Raw genomic sequence first — 20,665 nt, forward strand, 5'->3', positions numbered from 1 at the left:
GTCTGCGGATCCTGGAAGGGAGCGGGGCGGGCCTTTCGCCAGCACCAGGAAGGAGCGGGACAGAATGCGGGGTTAGGGACAGCCCCAGGAAGAGTTCCACGCCACCCGCATTCTACCCCCTCCCAGCCCCAGGCCCTACGGGGCTCGTGGGCGGGGCGAGCTCCGGCCCCCTGGGCTACCCCGGCTCCTCCCCCCAGGCTCTCGGCGCTCTTAGCTGGCAGCCCTGGGAGTCGGGCCGGGGCAGGCGGGGGAGACAGGGAAGCAGTGCCATGGGCTGTCACGGCCACATCTCGGGCTTGTTCCGCCGCAACCTGCAGCCCACGCTCACCTACTGGAGCGTCTTCTTCAGCTTCGGCCTCTGCACGGGCTTCCTGGGGCCCACGGTGTCCGACTTACGCTGCCAGACCCACAGCTCGCTGCCCCAGATCTCCTGGGTTTTCTTCTCGCAGCAGTTCTGTCTTTTGCTGGGCAGCGCTCTGGGGGGCATCTTCAAGAGGACGTGAGTAATGAGCCCTCCTCCCTCCCGCTCCATCTCTAACCCTCCCCCTTCTCTCCTTCCCTGACCCTCCCTCTCCCCATCTATTCTCTCTCTTCCCCTTCTCAGTTTCCTAAGTGCGGAGGAAAAGAGCCCTGGGTCGGAAGTCAGATGATTTGGGTTCGAATCCCAGTCAGTGCCACCTGGGGACCATAAGCAAGTCCTCAGCCTTTTCGATGCTCTTTAAAAATGGGGGGTTGGGGCTAGATCTTCTAAGGCCCCCTTTCAGTGAGTACCAGTCTTCTCTAATTCTCTTTACTGTTTTCTTCCTCCATCTCCTTTCTCTTCCCCCATGCCTTGGAGGCTGCAGGTTGCCCCCTGTTTTCTGACACTTCTGCTGCTCTTCCCTCCAGCTGTTCCAGTTGTTTCTAGTCTCTATGGCTCCCTCGCCTATCCCCACTATCCCCAGAAATGTATCCCTTTCTAGCTGAAATATTGGGAGCTCCCAAGGTGACTTTTGGATTATTTATTCTCTTGATCTCACTAGTGTGGTTAAAACCAGTTTTCCACCCTCCCATCCCCACCTGAGGCTTTGGCGGGGGAGGGGGGAGATGGCGGGGTGGTAGTGATGGGATTTTCAGTGTACCGAATGGAGGGAGGGGGGGAGCGGGAATCTGAATGAGGTCACCGGCCCCACAAGCTGGATCTAGGTTTTTGTAGCTACCTACCTACCTGCTGCCAGAAGTGAATTTTAAAGAGACCTGTAAATGAGGAGGTTGAACTACCTTCCAGCTATAACATTCTATAGTTCTGTGTCATGAGAGGCTGGCAAAGCCGAAAGTGTCAGCTGAGGGGCAGGTGGAAGGGAGGTGCCAGCTTGCACCCCTCCCTCCAGACAGTCCCAAGTCATAAAGCAAGTCTCCTTGACGAAAATCCATGTCCCTGGGGCCCCACGGTGATAAGCTGCACTTTGTGCCCCTATCCTTTACCTCTTTCAGAGCCTGACAGAACTTCTCCATTTGGGTCTCTCTTCTTGGTATTTTTATTTATTAATTACCAATTGCATGTAATAACAAATTTCCACACAAGTTTTCCTAAGTGATATGGTCCAAACTGTCTCACTCCTTCCCTTCCCTTCCCCCTCCTGGTGCTGGCAGACCATTCGATCTGGGTTATACATGTATTTTCGTGCAGAACATATTTTCACATTGTTCATCATGGGATCTCTCTTTTGGAGAATACCCGGCCTTTGGCCAGGGTGGGGGGATAGAGGGAATAGAAAATCCCTCCTTCCCACCTAGATACCTGGGGTGACCCCCATTAGGCTGGGTTGGTGGTTAGGGACAGGGAGAAGACTCTTTGGCCGGGGTAGGGGGATAGAGGGAATAGAAAAATCCTTCTGTCCCGCCTAGATACCTGGGGTGACCCCCATTAGGCTAGGTTGGTGGTTGGGGTGGGGGAAGGGAGAGATTCTGATCTGCAGAGAATCCTCAGTATTCGAGCCCAGAGGGCCCTTAGAAATCACTCAACTCACTGCAGTGAAAATGGAAGAAATAAAACCAAGCAGAACCAAAAAACAAAAATCAAAGACTGCTATTTAATTCTAAGAGTCAAACTTGGCCCTGAGGAGCACATCCTTCCTTTGACAGAGCTGAGAAGGGATGGGTGATGTCTACCAAGTGTACAGAATAATGCATACACTGATCAGGCTCCTCAGGGCAACCCTGTAACAGCCTGGGGGTCACTGGACCACAGATTTCGATCTGGAAAGGATCCTCACAGATCCTCTACCCCTTCTATACACCAGCCTATAGAGATAAAGTGACTTGCCAGCTTCATGACCGGTAGTTAATCGTCACACCTGAACTCAGGGCTCAAAGCTCCCAGCTTCATTGTTCTTTCCGTTGCCCTGTGATGTTGACTAGTTTGGTAGAACTGCTCTCTCCTCATCCCTTTCTTTTTTTACCCTTTGTTACAGTGAAAGACTGTGTGTGGGGAATGGGGGAAGGGATGTATTTGGAAATGAAGAGAATACAAAAACAAAACAATACTTTTTCATTCAAAGAAAAATCAGTCATCTAGACCAACCACCCAACTTTTCAGCTTGTGGGCACTAAGGTCCAGAGAGGACACATGACTTTGAGAGGGACTGGGAATGTTTACAGGTTACTTATCCAAGGTCACGTAAGGACTTAGTGAAAGAGCAGAGCCTAGAGCCTTGACTTCCTAGTCCAGGAAGGGAGGGAACAGTTTGCCATGTGGTTGCTCATATGATATTGAGATCTTTTGTTCTGGATGCCAGGGTTCTGCTCCCCCTTCTGATATGACTGTTCCAGGACGAGGGAAACATCTTATTTTCTTCTTGTGCTAACCCCCTCCGTAGCCTTAAAATGCCTCCTTGGAACCTACTCGGGGAAATATCTCAATTGTCAGAGCTAGAAGGGATCTCCAACCTGCTCATTTTACAGATTGAATAAACTGAGGTCCACAGTCATGAAGTGATTCACTCTAGACCACAGGGGCACTGTGTAGTAGTCATGATTCAAACTCAGGACCTCTCACCCCAAGTCCAGTTTCCCCTGCAACATGCTGACTGCCTGGTAGTGATGAAGTCTTTTCTACTCAACAGAGGATCCCCCAAAAGATCTACTGATGGGGTGTGTGTGCATGTGTGTGTGTGTGTGTGTGTGTGTGTGTGTGTGTGTGTGTGTGTGTGTGTTGGTGTTCATGGATTCGATTCTTCTTTTTTGATACTGTTAACCTGGGAAAAACCAAGCCTTTAATCAGGAAAGAGATAGTGCTCGATATTTTGGCTGCCACACAGAGCCAAAGGCTCTGGCACTCTGGCAGCAGTAGCTCTGAGAGGATCATGGCACCAGATGAGCCTCCAAAGAACAATCGAATATATATACCTTTTGGGGAACTATTGATAGGGAAATATGATTGATTGACTTTACAAGTGGCTACAAAGAAATGAGAAGTCCAAGAGACAGGGAGAGGCTGATGCTTTACAATGAATACAAAAGGGAGGGTCCAGCCAAGGGCTGAGCTACCTGGAAGAGGACAGTGGGAGAAACTACTAAGACAAAAGGGTACTTCACATTTGATTTAGATCTACCTTAAGATCTAGTATTCAGTCTGAAACTGGTGAGTCTGAGACCTCCTTTGGGGTGAATTCACCTGGGGGGGCAAATTTGGGGTCTCCAGATTTCAAGTGGACAATACATATGAGGAAACCAAGACCAAAAAAGTGGAGTGACTTACTTCGTATCACCCAACAAGTCTGGGGATGGTAGTACTATTTTACCCAGATTTCCTCAACCCCAGTCCATGACTGAGGTCCTCTAGACCATCGAAACCTTGGTCCAAAGGACTGGTCTGTGAAGGAAGCTGTAGATAGAGCTCTCTCCCAAAGGACACTGGGGCTATCCAGGGCATGAGCTGATTTACTCAACAGGAGAGAGACCTATACGGAGTCTTCCCCAGAGGGAGAATGGAGGAACAGGAGAAACATCCAAATCTCACTGAATTGGCCCAAGTAGTTGTTTTTGTTGATGGAGAAGGAAACTGGGGTGTGCCTACAGGTCTGCCTTACTTTATGAAAATGCCAGCATAGGAGTGATTGATTTTTCATATTATTAAAGGAAATCTTATGCCAGAGGATAAAAGGGAAAGAGAGGAGACAGCTAGGTGGCTCAGTGGTTTGAGAGCCATGACTAGAGAGGTCCCGAGACCTCAGCGCTTCCTAGCTGTGTGACCCTGGGCAAGTCACTTAACCCCCATTGCCTAGCCCTTACTACTCTTCTGTCTTAGAACCAATAAACAATATTGATTCTAAGATGGAAAGTAAGGACTTTAAGGGATTAAAAAGGGGAGAGAGGTCCTTTACAAATCAGTCCCTATGGAAATATGTATTACATGAGAGCACTGGTATAACCTATATCAGACTATTTATGGCCTCATGGAAGTGAGAGGGGAGGAAAGGAAGGAGGAAGACAATCTGAATCACAAAATATCAGAAAACGGTTGTGAAAAAGTTGCTTCTGTATGTAAATAAAAAAGAAAAGAAAAACAGAAACCAGCTTTGGAATGTTTTTTATTAAGGGCTAAAGAAGTAGAGAAACTTAAGGCAAGTTTACATAGGCTATACTCAATGTTATGCTGGTAAATTAAATATTTACTAACCAGCTCTCTAGAAGATTAAAAAAAAAAAGTATGGCCCAACTCACTTTTAAGTCTAACCGGAATTCTTAATATTTTTCTCCTTTATTTGCTTACGCCTAAATAATCAACAAAACAAATCGATCCCTGATTTGTAGTATTTGCCAGTTTTGAGCCAGTTGCCAGCTTTACAACAACGGGCAAGTCATTTAACTTGAAAAAGCCTCAGTTTTCTTATTTGAAAAAATGGGAATAATAATACTTGCTGTCCTCATTCCAGAGTTGCTACAAAACTCAAATGAGATGTCAATAAATGCTCATAGTGAAAATTTAACAATCCGACCTTGAGAGTCACTAGAAGCCAGCTTCAGCATGCCCTGTACTGTCCATAGAGGAAAAACCAGAAACTGGGCAAAAGAATATTTGAAGCGATAATGGAAGCCAGTGAAAAATATGATTTTCTTGACAAAAATTTCATTTGCCTAAAATCTTTCTGAAACATCTATTGCGTAAGTTGAGGTCTACCGTTACTGTCACCAAAAAGGAAAAAAAAAAAAGGAGTTAATCTGCCATCTATCTAGGTGACAGTGAATAGAACATCATATTTGGAATCAGGAAGAACTGAGTTAAAATCCTGCTCCAGATATTTGCTAGCTGGGTAAACTCAGAGAGTTTCTCTAAGCCTGTTTTCGCATCTTTGATGGGAGGCTGATGATAATAGCACCTACCTCCCAGGGCTGATGTGAGGATAAAATGAAATAATATTTGTAAAGCTCTCTGCAAACCGTAAGACACTATCTAAATGTTAGCTATTGTTACTAATGGTATCCAAAAAACTGGTCTTGCAATGTAACAAGGAACACACAGTCTGCCAGACACGAGAAAGCTTCAAGGGACTGGCTCACACACAGGAATCAGGATTTGGGAGCAGAAAAGGACCTTAAGGATTGTCTCGTTTTAATCACCTAATTTTACAGTTGAGGAAACTGAGGCCAGGAAAGGAAAATAACTTGCCTATATATTAAGAGGCAGGGATAAAAGAATCTGGGTCTCATAGTCTAGGCTGTGGCTACTACAGTGGGAAATTGGCTCCCCTTATATTTATCTTTCAATTTATGCATATATATATTGTATATTTATACATGTACGTGTGTGTGTGTCTGGGTGTGTGTGTGTGTGTGTGTGTGTGTGTGTGTATGTGTGTGTGTGTGTGTACCTTAGCCCAAATCAGACTAAAGTTGGAAACAGGGGTAAGTACCAGAGGCAGTGTTTTATAATGGATAGAGCACTGGTCTTGGAGACTAAAAGACTGTGGTACAAGTCCTGCCTCAGCTATTCAGGAACTTTATAACAATGGGCGAGTCATTTAACTTGAAAAAGCCTCAGTTTCCTTTTTTTGAAAAAACAGGAATAATAATACTTGCTAGCCTTGTTTCAGAGTTGCTACAAAATTCAAATGAGAAGGGCAGCTGGGTGGCTCAGTGGATTGAGAGCCAGGTCCAGAGATGGGAGGTCCTGGGTTCAAGTCTGGTCTCAAACACTTCCTAGCTGTGTGACCCTGGGCGAGTCACTCAACCCCCATTGCCTAGCCCTTACCGCTCTTCTGCCTTGGAAGCAATATACAGTATTGATTCCAAGATGGAAGGTGAGGGTTTAAAAGGAAAAACAAAACTCAAATGAGATGTCTGCAAAACAGTTTGCAACAGAAATAAATGGCCTCTGTTATTTTGTAGAGAGCAAAGTGCTTAACACATACACACACACACACACACACACACACATACATACACACACACACACACACACATACATACACACACACACACACAGCCAGAGCTCTGACCCATCTTGGAAAGGAAATTATGTGGGGCTCCAGGACTTCCTGCTAGGAACTGAGGCCACCTGGATCCCCCACAAGAGTGGAGGGTTTTGATTCTGGATCTCCTCCCAGCCACCCCAAGTCAAAATGTGAGAATGAGCCCTTGCCCTTGGTTAACTGAAAAACAAACAGGCTTCCAGCAGAGAGGAAGGGGACAAAGCTCCCAGGGCTGGTCATTCGGTGAGGCCCTCTAGACTGTTGGCTACTTTGCATCCAGTAATTTTCTCCTTCCCTTATTTTTTTTTTTTTTAGGCCTTATCTTCTGTCATCAGTTCCAAAGCAGAAGAGAGGTAAAAGGGCTGGACAATTGGGCTTAAGTGACTTGCCCAGAGTCATACAGCTAGGAAGTCTGGGGTCGGATTTGAACCCAGGCCCTCTCAACTCCAGACCTTGCTCTCTAAGCCCTCCTTAATCTTCCTCACTAGATATCATAGTGGCTGAAATTTTCACAGTTAAAGGTTCATTCCCTTGGGTGAGGAAAGCTGTTGGGTGTTGAAAAGTCTCCTTTTGGAATGCCAATATTCCTGGAAAGGGAGACAACAGAGAATAGATCTCCAAGAACCCAGGGATTAAAGGTTAGTGGGGAAAGATAAGCATAATATTGATGATTTAGACCTGGAAAGGACCTCAAAGGCCATCTCTTCCAGCTCCTTCATTTTACAGATGAGGAAACTGAGGCTCATAGTCATATTTGCCACGAGGTTAAAAGTGTCAGAGCTGGGATTTGAAGCAAGGCCTCTGCCTCTAAAACAAGCACTGTTTCCTTTATGCTTCTCTGAAGGGCTTCCTTTCCTGGGTCCTCTTCCCAAGTACTGGGTGCATCTACCCACTGACCTGGCCTAACCGAGGTCCCAGACTGGTTCCTGATTCTCTGAGATGGGAACAGAAAAATGAGTAGTTTGTGGGAGGTAGGGATGGGGAGAGAGACAGAGACAGAGAGAAAGATAGAGACAGAGGGGAGAGATAGAGAGTCAGAGCAAGACACAGAGAGACAGAGACAGAGACAGAGAGAAGAAAGGAATTTGTGTCTAGGTTAAAGAGGAAGGAGAGAAGTACAAGATCTCGAAAGCCCTTTTTTTTAAGCCCTTATTTTTCTGTCTTAGAATTAATACTAAATATTGGTTCCAAGGCAGAAGAGTGGTAAGGGTGAGGCAATTGGGGTTAAGTGACTAGTCCAGGGCCACACAGCTAGGAAGTGTCTAAGGTCAAATTTAAATCCAGGACCTCCTGTCTCTAGGCCTGGCACACTATACCTTGTGCCACCCAGCTGCCCCTTCTCTAAAACTTTTTTCACTCTTCCTCCAGACTAGCCACATCAGCCTCCTAATTCATTCATTAATTCAACAGATAGATACCAGGCATCAGGCCAGGGGCTGAGATGATAAAGATAGAGGGCTCTAGTCCTGCCCTCCGGGAGCTTACACCCTAATGATGAGAATAAGCACACAGATCACTATGATACTGGAGAGAACTTTAACTGCAAGAGAGAAATCCAGGCAAACACCTAGGAGAAATGTACCAAGAGGAAATCTCTTTCATTGGGAAGATCAGGGAAGGCTTCATGTAGGAAGTAGCAGGAGAATTGGCCTTGATGGAAAGGAAGTTGGCAGAGGCAGAGGCATCCATTCAGATGTAGAGAGGATAAGGGAAAACATTGAGACAGAAGAGAAAAGGATGGGAACTAAGCAAGAGGAGTTCATTTTGACTGGAACGAGAACAATGGAAAATCTGTGAAGGGAAATAATAGGAAAGAATCTATGGAGCAAGAAGTTAGGTGACTCAGCGGATTGAGAACCAGGCCTGAAGATGGGAGGTCCTGGGTTCAAATGTGACCTCAGACAATTCTTACCCGTGTGATCCTGTGCAAAAGTCACCAAACCCCAGTTGCCTAGTCCTTACCACTCTTCTGCCTTAGAACCAATATTGAGTCTAAGATGGAAGGTAAGGGTTTAAAAAAAAAAGTCTAGGCAGGTTCGTTGGCCCCAAATTGGGGAGGGCTCTGAATGCTAGACTAAGGAATGTGGCAGTGTTGATGGGTTTTCATCTCCATGTCACAATCTTCTCTACTCCTTCCTTTTGAACCAGTTGAGTTTCCCCTCAATTGCTGCAAGGATTTTTTTAAATTTTTTTTTTTCAATCACAAGTAGAAATTATCTTTTTTTAAAAATCCTCACCTTCTGTCTTGGAGTCAATACTATGTATTGGCTCCAAGGCACAAGAGTGGTAAAGGTAGGCAGTGGGGGTCAAGTGACTTGTCCAGGGTCACACAGCTGGGAAGTGGCTGAGGCCAGGTTTGAACCTAGGACCTCCCGTCTCAAGGCCTGGCTCGCAATCCACTGAGCCTCCCAGCTGCCCCCAGAAATGATCTTTGACAATTGCTTCCTGACATTTTTCAATTCAGATTTTCTTCCTCCCCATCCCACCCAAGGTGGTCAATAGTCTGGTGTAGGTTATAGCAGTGCTTTCATGCCATACGTTTTCCAGATTCCCCATGCTATGACTGAAGACGACATGTACCATACGTGCAATAAAAAACTCATGAAGGAAATAAAGAATCACTTCAAGTATCACACCTGGGGAGAAAAAATCAGCTTCCCAAGTACAAGATGAGGGAGACAAGGCTCAACAGCAATTCTTCTAGAGAAAAAAAATGATCTGGCTAATATGGAAACCTGTTTTGCATGATTGCACATGTAAAATCTATCTCAGATTGCTTGTTGTCTCAGGGAGGGAAGGGGGCAGGGAGGGAGAGTCAGAAGAAGAGAGAGATTTTGGAATTCAAACTTTAAAAACATGAGTGTTGCTGGAAGCTGGGTGGCTCTGTGGATTGAGAGCCAGGCCTAGAGAGGGGAGGTCCTAGGTTCAAATGTGGCCTCAGACACTTCCCAGCTGTGTGACCCTGGGCAAGTCACTTAACCCCCATTGCTCAGCCCTTATTGCTCTTCTGCCTTAGAACCAATACACCATATTGATTCTAAGATAGAAAGTGAGGGTTTAAAAAACATGAATATTAAAAAATTGTTTTTACATGTAACAGGGGGAAAAACAAAACCATTTTTTAAATGATCTGAGAAGTTAAGGGGTTGCCCAGATTGAGTCATTAAGATATCTGGATCTAGATCAAAAGCTAGAAGAGACTTTCAAGGCCAGTGGGTCCAAGATCTTCATTTTTCAAATGAAGAAACTGAGCCACAGAGAGACTAAATGCCTTACTCAGTCATAACACTATTAAAGATATGAGATGGGATTTGTACCCATCTCTTCCTGCCTCCACATTCAGTGTCCTAGCTACTCTATTGTGCTATTTCTCTATGGCTAGAAAGCTAATGCGATTGTAGATTGCATTAAGAGACAATGTCTAGGGGACAGCTAGATGGCTCAGTGGATTGAGAGCCAAATCTAGAAACAGGAGATCCTTGGCTCAAATGTGGCATCAGACACTTCTCAGCTGTATAACCTTGGGCAAGTCACTTAACCCCCATTGCCCAGCCCTTACCACTCTTATGCCTTGCAACCAATACACAGTATTCATTCTAAGGTGGAAGGTAAAGGTTTAAAAAAAAGAGGCATTGTCTAGGAAGCAAGGGATCATCCCCCTAGTTCTGTCTAGATCCCATTTGGAACACTGGGTTCATTTCAGAATTGATAACCTGGAGAATTCCCAGAGAAGAGGGACTGGGACGCAGAAGGGCTTTGAGTTCAGCCCCTGTGAAGATGTGTCCCAGATTGAGAAATCCAGGCTGATATCCTCCTGAGTCCTGGTCTCATGTCGCTAGCACCCTCTTGGGCTTTTCTAAACTGGCTACTCCAAAAGCATCTGAAACTTCCACACATCTAAAACAGCTCATCCTCTTTACGCTGAAACCCACTCTTCCTTCGACCTTCTCTGCTCTGTCCATCGTTCTTAGCCCCCCAGGTTCAAAACCTCACTGTCTTCTCAAATCATCATTCTCCTCGCCCCACATGGCCAATCAGTTGCCATATTCTGGTTTTGTCATCACATTTCTCATATTGATCTCCTCTCCTCACCTCCTTGAGGGTTGTTGTTGTTGTTGTTGTTTTTACTTCTTTCTAGATCCCTAGTGCTTAGCACATAGGAGGCATGCCATATATGTTTATTGATTGATTGATTGACTCACATGGCCAACACCTTCATAGAGGCTCTCATCATTTCTCATCTGGACTTGTACAGACTCCTATTTGAGTCTCTCTTCATTCAAATGCATCCTCCACACACTTGCAAAACTGGTTTTTCTAAAGAGGAAGTCTGATCATGTAATTTCCCATGCTCCATAAACTCCTATGGCTCCCTATTGCCTCTAGGATTAAACATAAATTTCTTTTGTCATTTGAACTTCTTCACAACTTGGCCTCTTCATACCTTTCCAGGTTTCTTACATATTACTCCCCTTCATACACTCTATGATCCAGCCCCTTAACCCTTACCTTCTGTCCTAGAATTGATACTTAGTATTGGTTCTAAGGCAGAAGAACAGTAAGGGCTAGGCAAAGAGGGTTAAGTGACTTGCTCAGGGTCACACAGCTGGGAAGTGTCTGAGACTAAATTTGAACTTGAGCTATCTCCAACCCTGGTGTTCTATCCACTGTGCTATGTAGCTGCCCTTTTCTCAATGTTTTGCACACAGAACACTCCATGTCTCATCTCCATGCCTTTGTCCTGGATGTCTCTTCAATCCTGAGTCTCCTTCAACATTCAACTCAAGCACCAGCTTCCACCTGGAGTCTCTTCCTAGCTTTTCCTAAGCTATTCTCACTGGACACCCTCCCATCATTATATTGTAGTCACATCATACACATATTGTCTTCTCATTAGAAAATAAGGTCTGAGGAGTCACGTTTGTCTTTGTATTTCTAGAGCTCAGTACCAAGATTTATTCTGTCTAGTCATTTTCCCCTCTGGTGACCCTATTTTGGATTTTCTTGGCAAAGATACTGCAGTGGCTTGTCATTTCTGTCTCTAGTGTGTCTAGTGGGCAAGTTAAGTGACTTGCCCAAAGTCGCACAGCTAGTAAATGTCTGAGGCCAGATTTGAATTCAGGAAGATGAGTTTTCCTGCCTCCAGGCCCAGCACTCTGTCCACTGTGCCACCTACCTGCCCGCCGGGATTTATAGTCCTGTGCCAGCCGAAAAACTGAGTGGTCATGGGCTCAAGGACAAAGTATGCTTAGCCTGGGGAAGAGATACTATTAATTAAGAGAAAGCTATTTATTAATAGCTCAGTGGATTAAGAGTGTGGCCTAGAGATGGGAGGTCCTAGGTTCAAATGTGACTTCAGACCTTTCCTAACTGTGTGGCCCTGGGCAGGTAACTTAACCCCCATTGCCTATCCCTTACCACTCCTCTATCTTGGAATCAATTCACAGTATTGACTCTAAGACAGAAAGAAGGTAAGGATTTAAAAAAATAAATAAATAGAGAGCGGCTAGGTGGTGCAGGGGATTTAGAGCCAGGTCTAGAGACGGGAGGTCCTGGGTTCAAATCAGGCCTCAGTCACTTCCTAGCTATGTGACCCTGGGCAAGTCACTTAACTTATGTTGCCTAGTCCTTAGTGCTCTTCTGCCTTGGAACTGATAACGCGGTGTCAATTCTAAGCTGGAAGGTAAAGGTTTTTAGAAAATAAATAAAATAAACTCCAGGGACTCCTTATAACTTTCAGGATCAAATATAAAATCCTCTGTGGCATTCTAATCCCGTCATAATCCGAAGTCTTCCTACACCTCACTCCCACCTGTGTACTTTTTGATCTAATGACACTGACCGCTTTGCTGTTCCTCAAACAAGACTCTCCACCTCCAGACCCCGGGCATTGTCACTGGCTGTCCCCCATTCCGGAGATTCTCTGCCTCCTCATCTCTGCCTCCTGGCTTCCTGTAAGGCCTCTCAAACATCTCGCTTGCTACAAAAAGCCTTTCCCTGTTCCCATACTATTCTCTCCCATTTATTCTCTCTCTGTCTTGTTTATAAATAGTCGTTTGCACATTTCCTCCTCCATTGGACTGGGAACTTTTTTTTTTTTACGTTTTTCTGTTTTATAGGTTTATTTTGTCTTTATAAGTAATGTTTACCTCTGAAATTTGTTAATCTATGCTTCATTCTATCAAGAAACCTACATAGTAAGCTCTATCTTCTTTTCTTTCTTTTTTTAAACATTTGTTAATATTTATTTTTTTGAAAAGTTAATATGGTTAAATAATTCATGCTCTTACTTTCCCCTTCACCCCCCCCCCCGACTTCCCCCTCCCCACCATGGCCGATGCACATTTCCACTGGTTTTTATTTTTTTTGTTTTGTTTTGTTTTTAAACCCTTAACTTCTGTTTATTGACTTATAGGTGGAAGAGTGGTAAGGGTAGGCAATGGGGGTCAAGTGACTTGCCCAGGGTCACACAGCTGGGAAGTGTCTGAGGCCGGATTTGAACCCAGGACCTCCCGTCTCTAGGCCTGGCTCTCAATCCACTGAGCTACCCAGCTGCCCCCTCTACTGGTTTTAACATGTGTCATTGATCAAGACCTATTTCCATATTATTGATAGTTGCATTGGTGTGGTAGTTTTGAGTCTATATCCCCAATCATGTTCGCCTCAACCCATGTGTTCAAGCAGTTGTTTTTCTTCTGTTTCCACTCCTGCAGTCCTTCCTCTGAATGTGGGTAGTGTTCTTTACCATAAATCCCTCAGAATTGTCCTGGGTCATTGCACTGCTGCTAGTACAGAAGTCCATTACATTCTATTTTACCACAGTGTATTGGTCTCTGTGTACAATGTTCTCCTGGCTCAGCTCTTTTCACTCTGCATCAATTCCTGGAGGTCTTTCTAGTTCACATGGAATTCCTCCAGTTTATTATTCCTTTGAGCACAATAGTATTCCATCACCAGCATATACCACATTTTGTTCAGCCATTCCCTAATTGAAGGGCATACTCTCCTTTTCTAGTTTTTTGCCACCACAAAAAGCGCAGCTATAAATATTTTCGTACAAGTCTGTTTATCTATGATCTCTTTGGGGTACAAACCCAGCAATGGTATGGCTGGATCAAAGGGCAGGCATTCTTTTATAGCCTTTTGAGCATGATTCCAAATTGCCAGCCAGAATGGTTGGATCAGTTCACAACTCCACCAACAATGCATTGATGTCTGGACTGGGAACTTCTTGAAAGCTAGAAATGTCTTTTGCCTTCCTTTGCAACGCCAGTGCTTAGCACAGTGCTTGACCTACATACAGTAAGGGCTCCATAAAAGTTCTCTGATGGACTACTTGGGCCCCAAGAGGCAAGAATCGGGAGCTGTGGGGGAGGCAACTGAGACAAATGTAGAAACAACTCCTGAATCACTGGAGCTATGTAAAAGGTGGAATAGACTTGCCTCAAGGAGTAGTGGGTTCCCCCTCACTGCTAAGTCTTTAAACCAAAGCTGGGCAGGGGAGGCAGGTAGGTGGCTCAGTGGATAGAGAGTCAGACCTGGAAATGGGAGGTTCTGGGTTCAGTTTTGTGTGATCTTGGCCAAGTCACTTAACTCCCCTTGCCTAACTCTTACCACTCTTCTGCCTTGGAACCAATACTTAGTATCGATTCTGAACCAGATGGTAAAGGTTTAAAACAAAACAAAGCTGGATGGCTACTTATCTAATACTGTGTTGCAGAAGGCATCTCTTTGGAAGCCTGGGAGGTCAGTACATACAACATTACTTGGCAAAGGGCTAGAACGCTGGTGGCCAACTCAAAGAGATATGGATCCCACATGGTGGCGGAGGTGGATTTTGTCCTAGAAAACTATAAATTAAAATTTTCCATAGTGTATCATCTTCTTATTTATTTTGTTAAACATTTCCCTGATGACATTTTGATCTGGATCTGGCCACCCTGGGGAGATTTACAGGCCACGTGAGGCCCATTGGTCAAGAGTTCAACACCTCTAGTGTGGAGGAAATATTGGAGTCATAAATGAACTCTGGCTCCTTGGGCAATGCTTGTAAAAAGGTGGAGACATTGTAGAGAGGCCTTTGAAGAGGGGAGGCTTATAATTTGTGCTGAAATATTTAAGGTAAGACCTCAGGGAGAACTCAGGCTACTCTGTTTGAACCAATCCCATAGGCTGGAGGGGGAAGAGGTTAAGAAGAACTTCCCTTGGGGGCAGCTGGGTAGCTCAGTGGATTGAGAGTCAGGCCTAGAGACGGGAGGTCTCAGGTTCAAATCTGGCCTCAGATACTTCCCAGCTGTGTGACCCTGGACAAGTCACTTGCCTAAAAAAGTCAATTGCCTAAAAAAATAAAAAAGAAAAAAAAGTCAATTGCCTAAAAAAAGAAAAAAAGAAAAAAAAAAAAGAATTTCCCTACCAGGAGAAATAGTCCTCATTTTCCTCTCCCTGGGATATTTGCTATCTGGGCTTGGTGGAGAATTCTGGGGGGAAGAGTTAGATTTTTTTTCCCCTCAATGCCTTTGGGGATCTATCTAACAACACAAGGCAGCTGCTGGATCCCTCTCTTAGACATCCCAGGAAGACAAGGGAAGGGAGCTCCCTAGTAACTAAAGTGTTGAGATCTTTTCTTTCTTTTTCCCCTTCACTATCTTCTTCCTACTGATACAGTGATCGTCTATTTTCCTGACCAAAAATGGGGACTTGTTGGCTGAAAAAAAAGGAGCTGTTCTACAAATATCACTGAAAAGTCAGGGGATAGATGGTAGAATTTGGAGTTTGGTGGTTTGAGTTCAAATCCACACCCTGACACTCACTGGTTGTTATATCACCTCTCTGGGCCTCAGCTCCTGGGAGATAAATGGAATTGATAATCCAGGGTGGTTGTGAGCACTTAGCAAAACTTAAATAGCCTGTAATCATAGCTTATATTTATTGAAGGGCTTCAGGTTTGTAAAGTGTTTTATATAGATTAACTCATTTGACCCTCAAATGACTCTATAAAACAGGTGTTATTATTCTTCCCATTTGACAGATAAAGAAACTAAGGCATCAAGAGGTTAAGAGACTTGCCCAAGGTCACACGGCTCCTAATAATAGCTAACATTGCTATAATGATTACTATTTGCCCAGCACTGTCCTCAGTGCTCTATAACTATTGTCTCATTTGATCCTCACTTGGGAAGTAGGTTCTATTATTATCTCCACTCTACTGATAAAGAAACTAGAGCAAACAGAGGCCAGGTAACTTGCCAAGAGTCACACAGCTAATGTCTGAGACTGGATTTGATTTCAGGGCTTCCTGACTCCCGGTACCATGCTCTAACTACCGTGCCGCCTAACTGCCTAATCAAGAAAGATATTAGGAAAAAATAATATCCTGGAAAATCTTCAAGTGGTCTCTTTAGTCTAAAATTGTCTCTAATTAGGAATCTGCTGTGATTCCCAATTTCCGTCATTTCAAATCCAAATTCCTGTCTGGCAGTCAAGGATTATCTAGCGACTCTTTCCCCAGTTAATCCACTGAATAAACATTTACTAATTTATTGTGGATTTAAAGTTCTGTTCCAGGTACTTGGGAGTGTGGGAGTGGAGGCTGAGAAGTGTGATAGAGAAGACTACAGTAGTGCCATGTCCTCAGTGAGCTTACCATCTGGAAAAGGAAGTAAGGTTTTGTGTGGTACAGGGCAGATCGTGAAAGTACAATGAAAATGACAAAATGTGAGGCTACCAGGTGGCTCAGTGGATTGAGAGCCATTTCTAGAGATTGGAGGTTCTGGATTCAAATCTGCCCTCAGATACTTCCTAGCCATGAGGCCCTGGGCAAGTCACTTAGCCCCCATTACCTAGCCCTTTCCACTCTTCTACCTTGAAACCCATACACAGTATTGATTCTAAGCCAGAAGATAAGGGTTATTCTTTTTTTAATGGCAAAGTGAGTCTTATGGGGAACCATCAGAAAAGAGAATTCACTTATAACTGGGAAAATCTGGGAAGGCTTCAGAGAATAGGTGAGTTTTGAACAGCACCTTGAAGAATGGATAGAAGAACGAAGGAGAAAACATCTACACCAGTGATTCCCAAAGTGGGCACCACCGCCCCCTGGTGGGTGCTGCAGCAATCCAGGGAGGCGGTGATGGCCACACTTTTTTTGTATTACATTCTATTCTTAGTTCAATAAATAGTTTCATAGTTTCCAGGGGTGCTAAGTAATATTTTTTCTGGAAAGGGGGCGGTAGGCCAAAAAAGTTTGGGAACCACTGAGCTAGACTGTAGAAGCAACATGTGAATGGCTTCAGAGATAAAACAGAAGTTGGTTGGCATATAGAATAATTGTAGTGGAAAGTAAGGCTAAAAAGCAAAATTATGGAGGCAGCTGGGTACCACTCTTCCACCTAGGAGCCAATACACAGAAGTTAAGGGTTTAAAAAGAAAAAAGCAAAATTATGGAGGGCTTTGAATGCCAGGGTAAAGATTCTGGTGCAGCTAGGTGATGCAGTGGATAGAGTGCCATGCCTGGAGTCAGGAAGATTAGTCTTTCTTTCTTTTTTTTTTAAAAACCCTTACCTTCTGTCTTGGAGTCAATACTGTGTATTGGCTCCAAGGAAGAAGAGTGGTAAGGGTAGGCAATGGGGGTCAAGTGACTTGCCCAGGGTCACACAGCTGGGATGTATCTGAGGTCAGATTTGAACCTAGGACCTCCCATCTCTAGGCCTGGCTCTCAATCTACTGAGCCACCCAGCTTCCAGCAACACTCACCAAGAGAAAGCAATCCTGAGTCCTCAGTGATAGTGGGCTGCCAATTTAGATTCTTTACCCAAGGCCCACCTGTTTCTGTCCTGTGATATATGCTGTATCTTGTCTGAGCCATTAGGAAAAATAGCTCTAGAAACTTTTGGTTGCCAATCCATGTTTCTCTTGTATTCAAAATCACTGAGAATTCACTTCATTCTGGAATTTCCCCTATTCCCACTCTGAACTAGTGACTTTTCCCTACATTAAGCCCATTTGACTTTGATCACACTTTTACAATACTATGCAGTTGTTTGTCATTCATGTCCAAGTCTTTGTGACCTCACTGGAGTGATAGTTTTTTAATTTCCTTCTCTAGCTTATCTTGCAGATGAGGAAACTGAGGAAAACAAGGTTAAATGACTTACCCAGGGTCACACAGCTAGGAAGTGTCTTTTTTTCTTGAAAATTTTTATTTAGTTAATTTAGAATATTTTTCCATGGTTACAAGATTCATGTTCTTTCCCTCCCCTCTGACATCCCCCCACCATAGCTGACACACAATTCCACTGGGTTTTACATGGTATCCTTGATCAAGACTAGGAAGTGTCTGTGGTCAGATTCGAACCCAGGTCCGCCTGACTCCAGGCCTGGTACTCTATCCTCTGAGCCACCCAGCTGCCCCAAAATTAGTGCATTTAAAATATACTTTGACAAAAAAAGTGAATTAGTTCTGAAAGACTAGTCAGTTTTTCAGGATCACACCTGCATACTGAGTTTTAAATGTTTATTCATTCATTCATGATTTATTCAGTCTGCTTTGCTTTTCTCACCAAGTATATTTTTAGTGTTTCCCTTTAGATTGGGAGCTCCCAGAGGGCAAGGACTATTTCTCTCCCAAGAAACTGAGGATTTCCTCATTCTCTGGTATTCCCAAAAGGAATTCTGGTGGCCCAAAGTGGTCCTCAGTCCTCTAGAGTTTCTGTCATCAATTTCATTTCAAAGTGAGGCGGCTGGGTGGCTCAGTGGATAGAGTGCCAGGTCTGGAGTCAAGAGGACCTGGGTCCGAATCTGGCCTCAGACTCTTCCCAGCTGTGTGATCCTGGCAAAGTGGGCTTCACCCCTTGCTTAGCCCTCACCACTCTTCTGCCTTGGAACCAATACTCATATCTCTTCTAAGACAAAAGGTAAGAGTTTTAGGGGGAAAAATTCAGCTCAAAGGCACCTGAAACTCCAGTTGCCGTCCTCCATTTGTATGCTCCTTAGGCCTTTTTGAACTCTGCCTCCCCCCTGACCTAGCCCTAGGGGCAATTACTGACTTTGGGGGTCCAAGAAGAACTCAGTGAGGCCTTCAGCCAGGAGACAGGCCACTGGCTCTTCCAGGAAGAAACTCATCCAGGTTTTTCTCTCTTACCTGGGTCTGAAGTTTGATGGTGGGAAACACACTGTCCTTGTCCTCCCAGTCGAATGGCTGCACCCATCATTATTTATTTATTTTATTTTATTTATTTGGAAAATTTTATTTAATTGATTCATTTAGAATATTTTTCCATGGTTACAAGATTTATGTTCTTTCCCTCCCCTTCCCCCACCCCCCCTCCTGTAGCCAACTCACAATTCCACCAGTGAATCCATTATTATTATCAGTAATAATGGTAGCACTGGGGATGTTCACGTTTTAGTTATTAGTGAATGGAAGAGAGACACTAGAAATAGCAAGATGTTCCCTATGTCTCCCTGCTGTGTTGGGCTAGAGTACCTCCCAAGGCCCAAGTGCATTGGCGATCAGCCAAAGGCCAAGAACGTGAGATGAATGGCAATGTAATGGGACACGAGGGCTGGCTCTCTTGGTGGAATGTGGCTGCCCTAGCTTGGGTCCAGATGCACAGGAGTCCCCTCCCCCAATGGGTACACATGATCTGGGCGAGTTAGAACCCTAGGAGTCAATGCCACCAGTCTAGAGGCTGTACCCTGCCACATGCCTTCAGAGACCATCTGGGTAGCCTTTGATGTGTCTCCCTTCAGCACCCAGGTTCAAGGAGGGAGCCCTGCACCTTCCACGCATATCATAAGTGCACACCTGAGATAAGCTATTAAATAAACAGAAAATAAGGGCCCAGAGAAGTCAAGAAAAGTACAAGGTCCCACAGCAAATGCAGCGGGCTAGGGGGCTCCATGCTGTCCACTCTGGCCAGCAGCTATGTTCTGGGACAGTGTGAGGTGGGTTGTATTCCAATCTCATCCTTTTCACCCTCTACTCCCCAGACCCATCCTCCCATCTTAGCCCTCCTATTGGGATTCCAAAAGCAATAGAACTTCAACTTTTCTCTCCTTCTGTCTGAGGTTGTTAATATTTAACTTGAGTCAGTCTCAGGTTCCAGAATATGGGCTGTGTTTCCAGAACGGGCCCCTTCCTTCATTGGGCAGAGAGATCCTTGGATCCATAGTCAAGGGACTTGAGTTCAAATCCTGATTCTTAACTGACTTTAGTTCTTTCACCATCCTGGCATTGTTTCCACATCTTAAGATGAGAGAGGTAGAATTCTACATCTCCTAGCATGAAGTCCTCTGATCCTCTGGGCCTCTGCCTCGCCCTCCTTCCTCATTTCCCACACCTGGCTGTGAGGAGTGTGGCTCTGTCCATGACCTCCTCCTGGTTCCCACCATCCCAGACTGCCACAGGGCAGTTCTATTGCCCACTCTGCTATTTGCCCTAAATGGCCTCTGCCAGGACCGAGGTGAGAAGAGGGACTTTGAGATCTCTCCTTCGGCATCCCTGGCCCCTTCGCCCACTGCAAGATCATTGGGTCACGTGTCAGGAGATTTAAGTTAGACCTGAATTATTCCCATTTCTGCTACCCACTCCTGGTGACTTTGAAAAGGCTCTTTCTGGGCCTCCCTCTTTTCCTTGAACTGTTATTGAATTAGAGAATCTCCGAGGGCCCTCCTGACCCCTGCCATCATATGATTTGTCAGGTGGGCCCCCAAGCAGGAAGAACAAGGGGCAGCACCACCTGCACTTGGCTAACCCAGAAACTGCGCATCCACGGGTTGGGGGTCAGACAGGAGTGTGAAGGGAGGGGAGAGGCTGGTTCATGTTGGGGAAGCCCAGAAGCTGAGTTGCAGGGTAGCTCCTAATCCCGCCCACTCTCACTGGCTTGCTCCCCGTCTGGTCTCCATTTCCTTCCTCCTCTATGGACTTTGGCACAGTCACTCTGATCCTTGCCAATTTGAAATGCACCGGGCTCATCCTGCAGGCTGGGGTGGGTGTGGGAGTCAGGGTTGGAGGAGAGCGGACAGGGATATTGCTGCAGGCAGGACACACTGGCTGGGCTCCAGAGGATGAGGAAGCTGAGTGATGGGGCAGGAGGAGAGAGAGAGAGAGAGAGAGAGAGAGAGAGAGAGAGAGAGAGAGAGAGAGAGAGAGAGAGAGACAGAGAGAGAGAGAGAGAGAGAGAGAGAGAGAGAGAGAGAGACAGAGAGAGAGA

At 45.1% G+C, this 20,665-nt stretch overlaps 1 protein-coding gene across 1 annotated transcript in view; it reads left to right on the plus strand.

Moving 5' to 3' along the window:
• The first annotated feature begins 269 nt into the window (after positions 1-269).
• The window catches only part of MFSD4A (major facilitator superfamily domain containing 4A), a 101,950-nt gene continuing 81,554 nt past the window's right edge, over positions 270-20,665 (plus strand). Inside the window, exon 1 of the mRNA XM_044674934.1 lies at positions 270-499. Coding sequence (XP_044530869.1) covers positions 270-499 — 230 coding nt within the window. The remainder of the gene's footprint in view (positions 500-20,665) is intronic.

Source organism: Gracilinanus agilis, chromosome 4, assembly GCF_016433145.1.
Source record: "Gracilinanus agilis isolate LMUSP501 chromosome 4, AgileGrace, whole genome shotgun sequence".
Lineage (NCBI taxonomy): Eukaryota > Metazoa > Chordata > Mammalia > Didelphimorphia > Didelphidae > Gracilinanus > Gracilinanus agilis.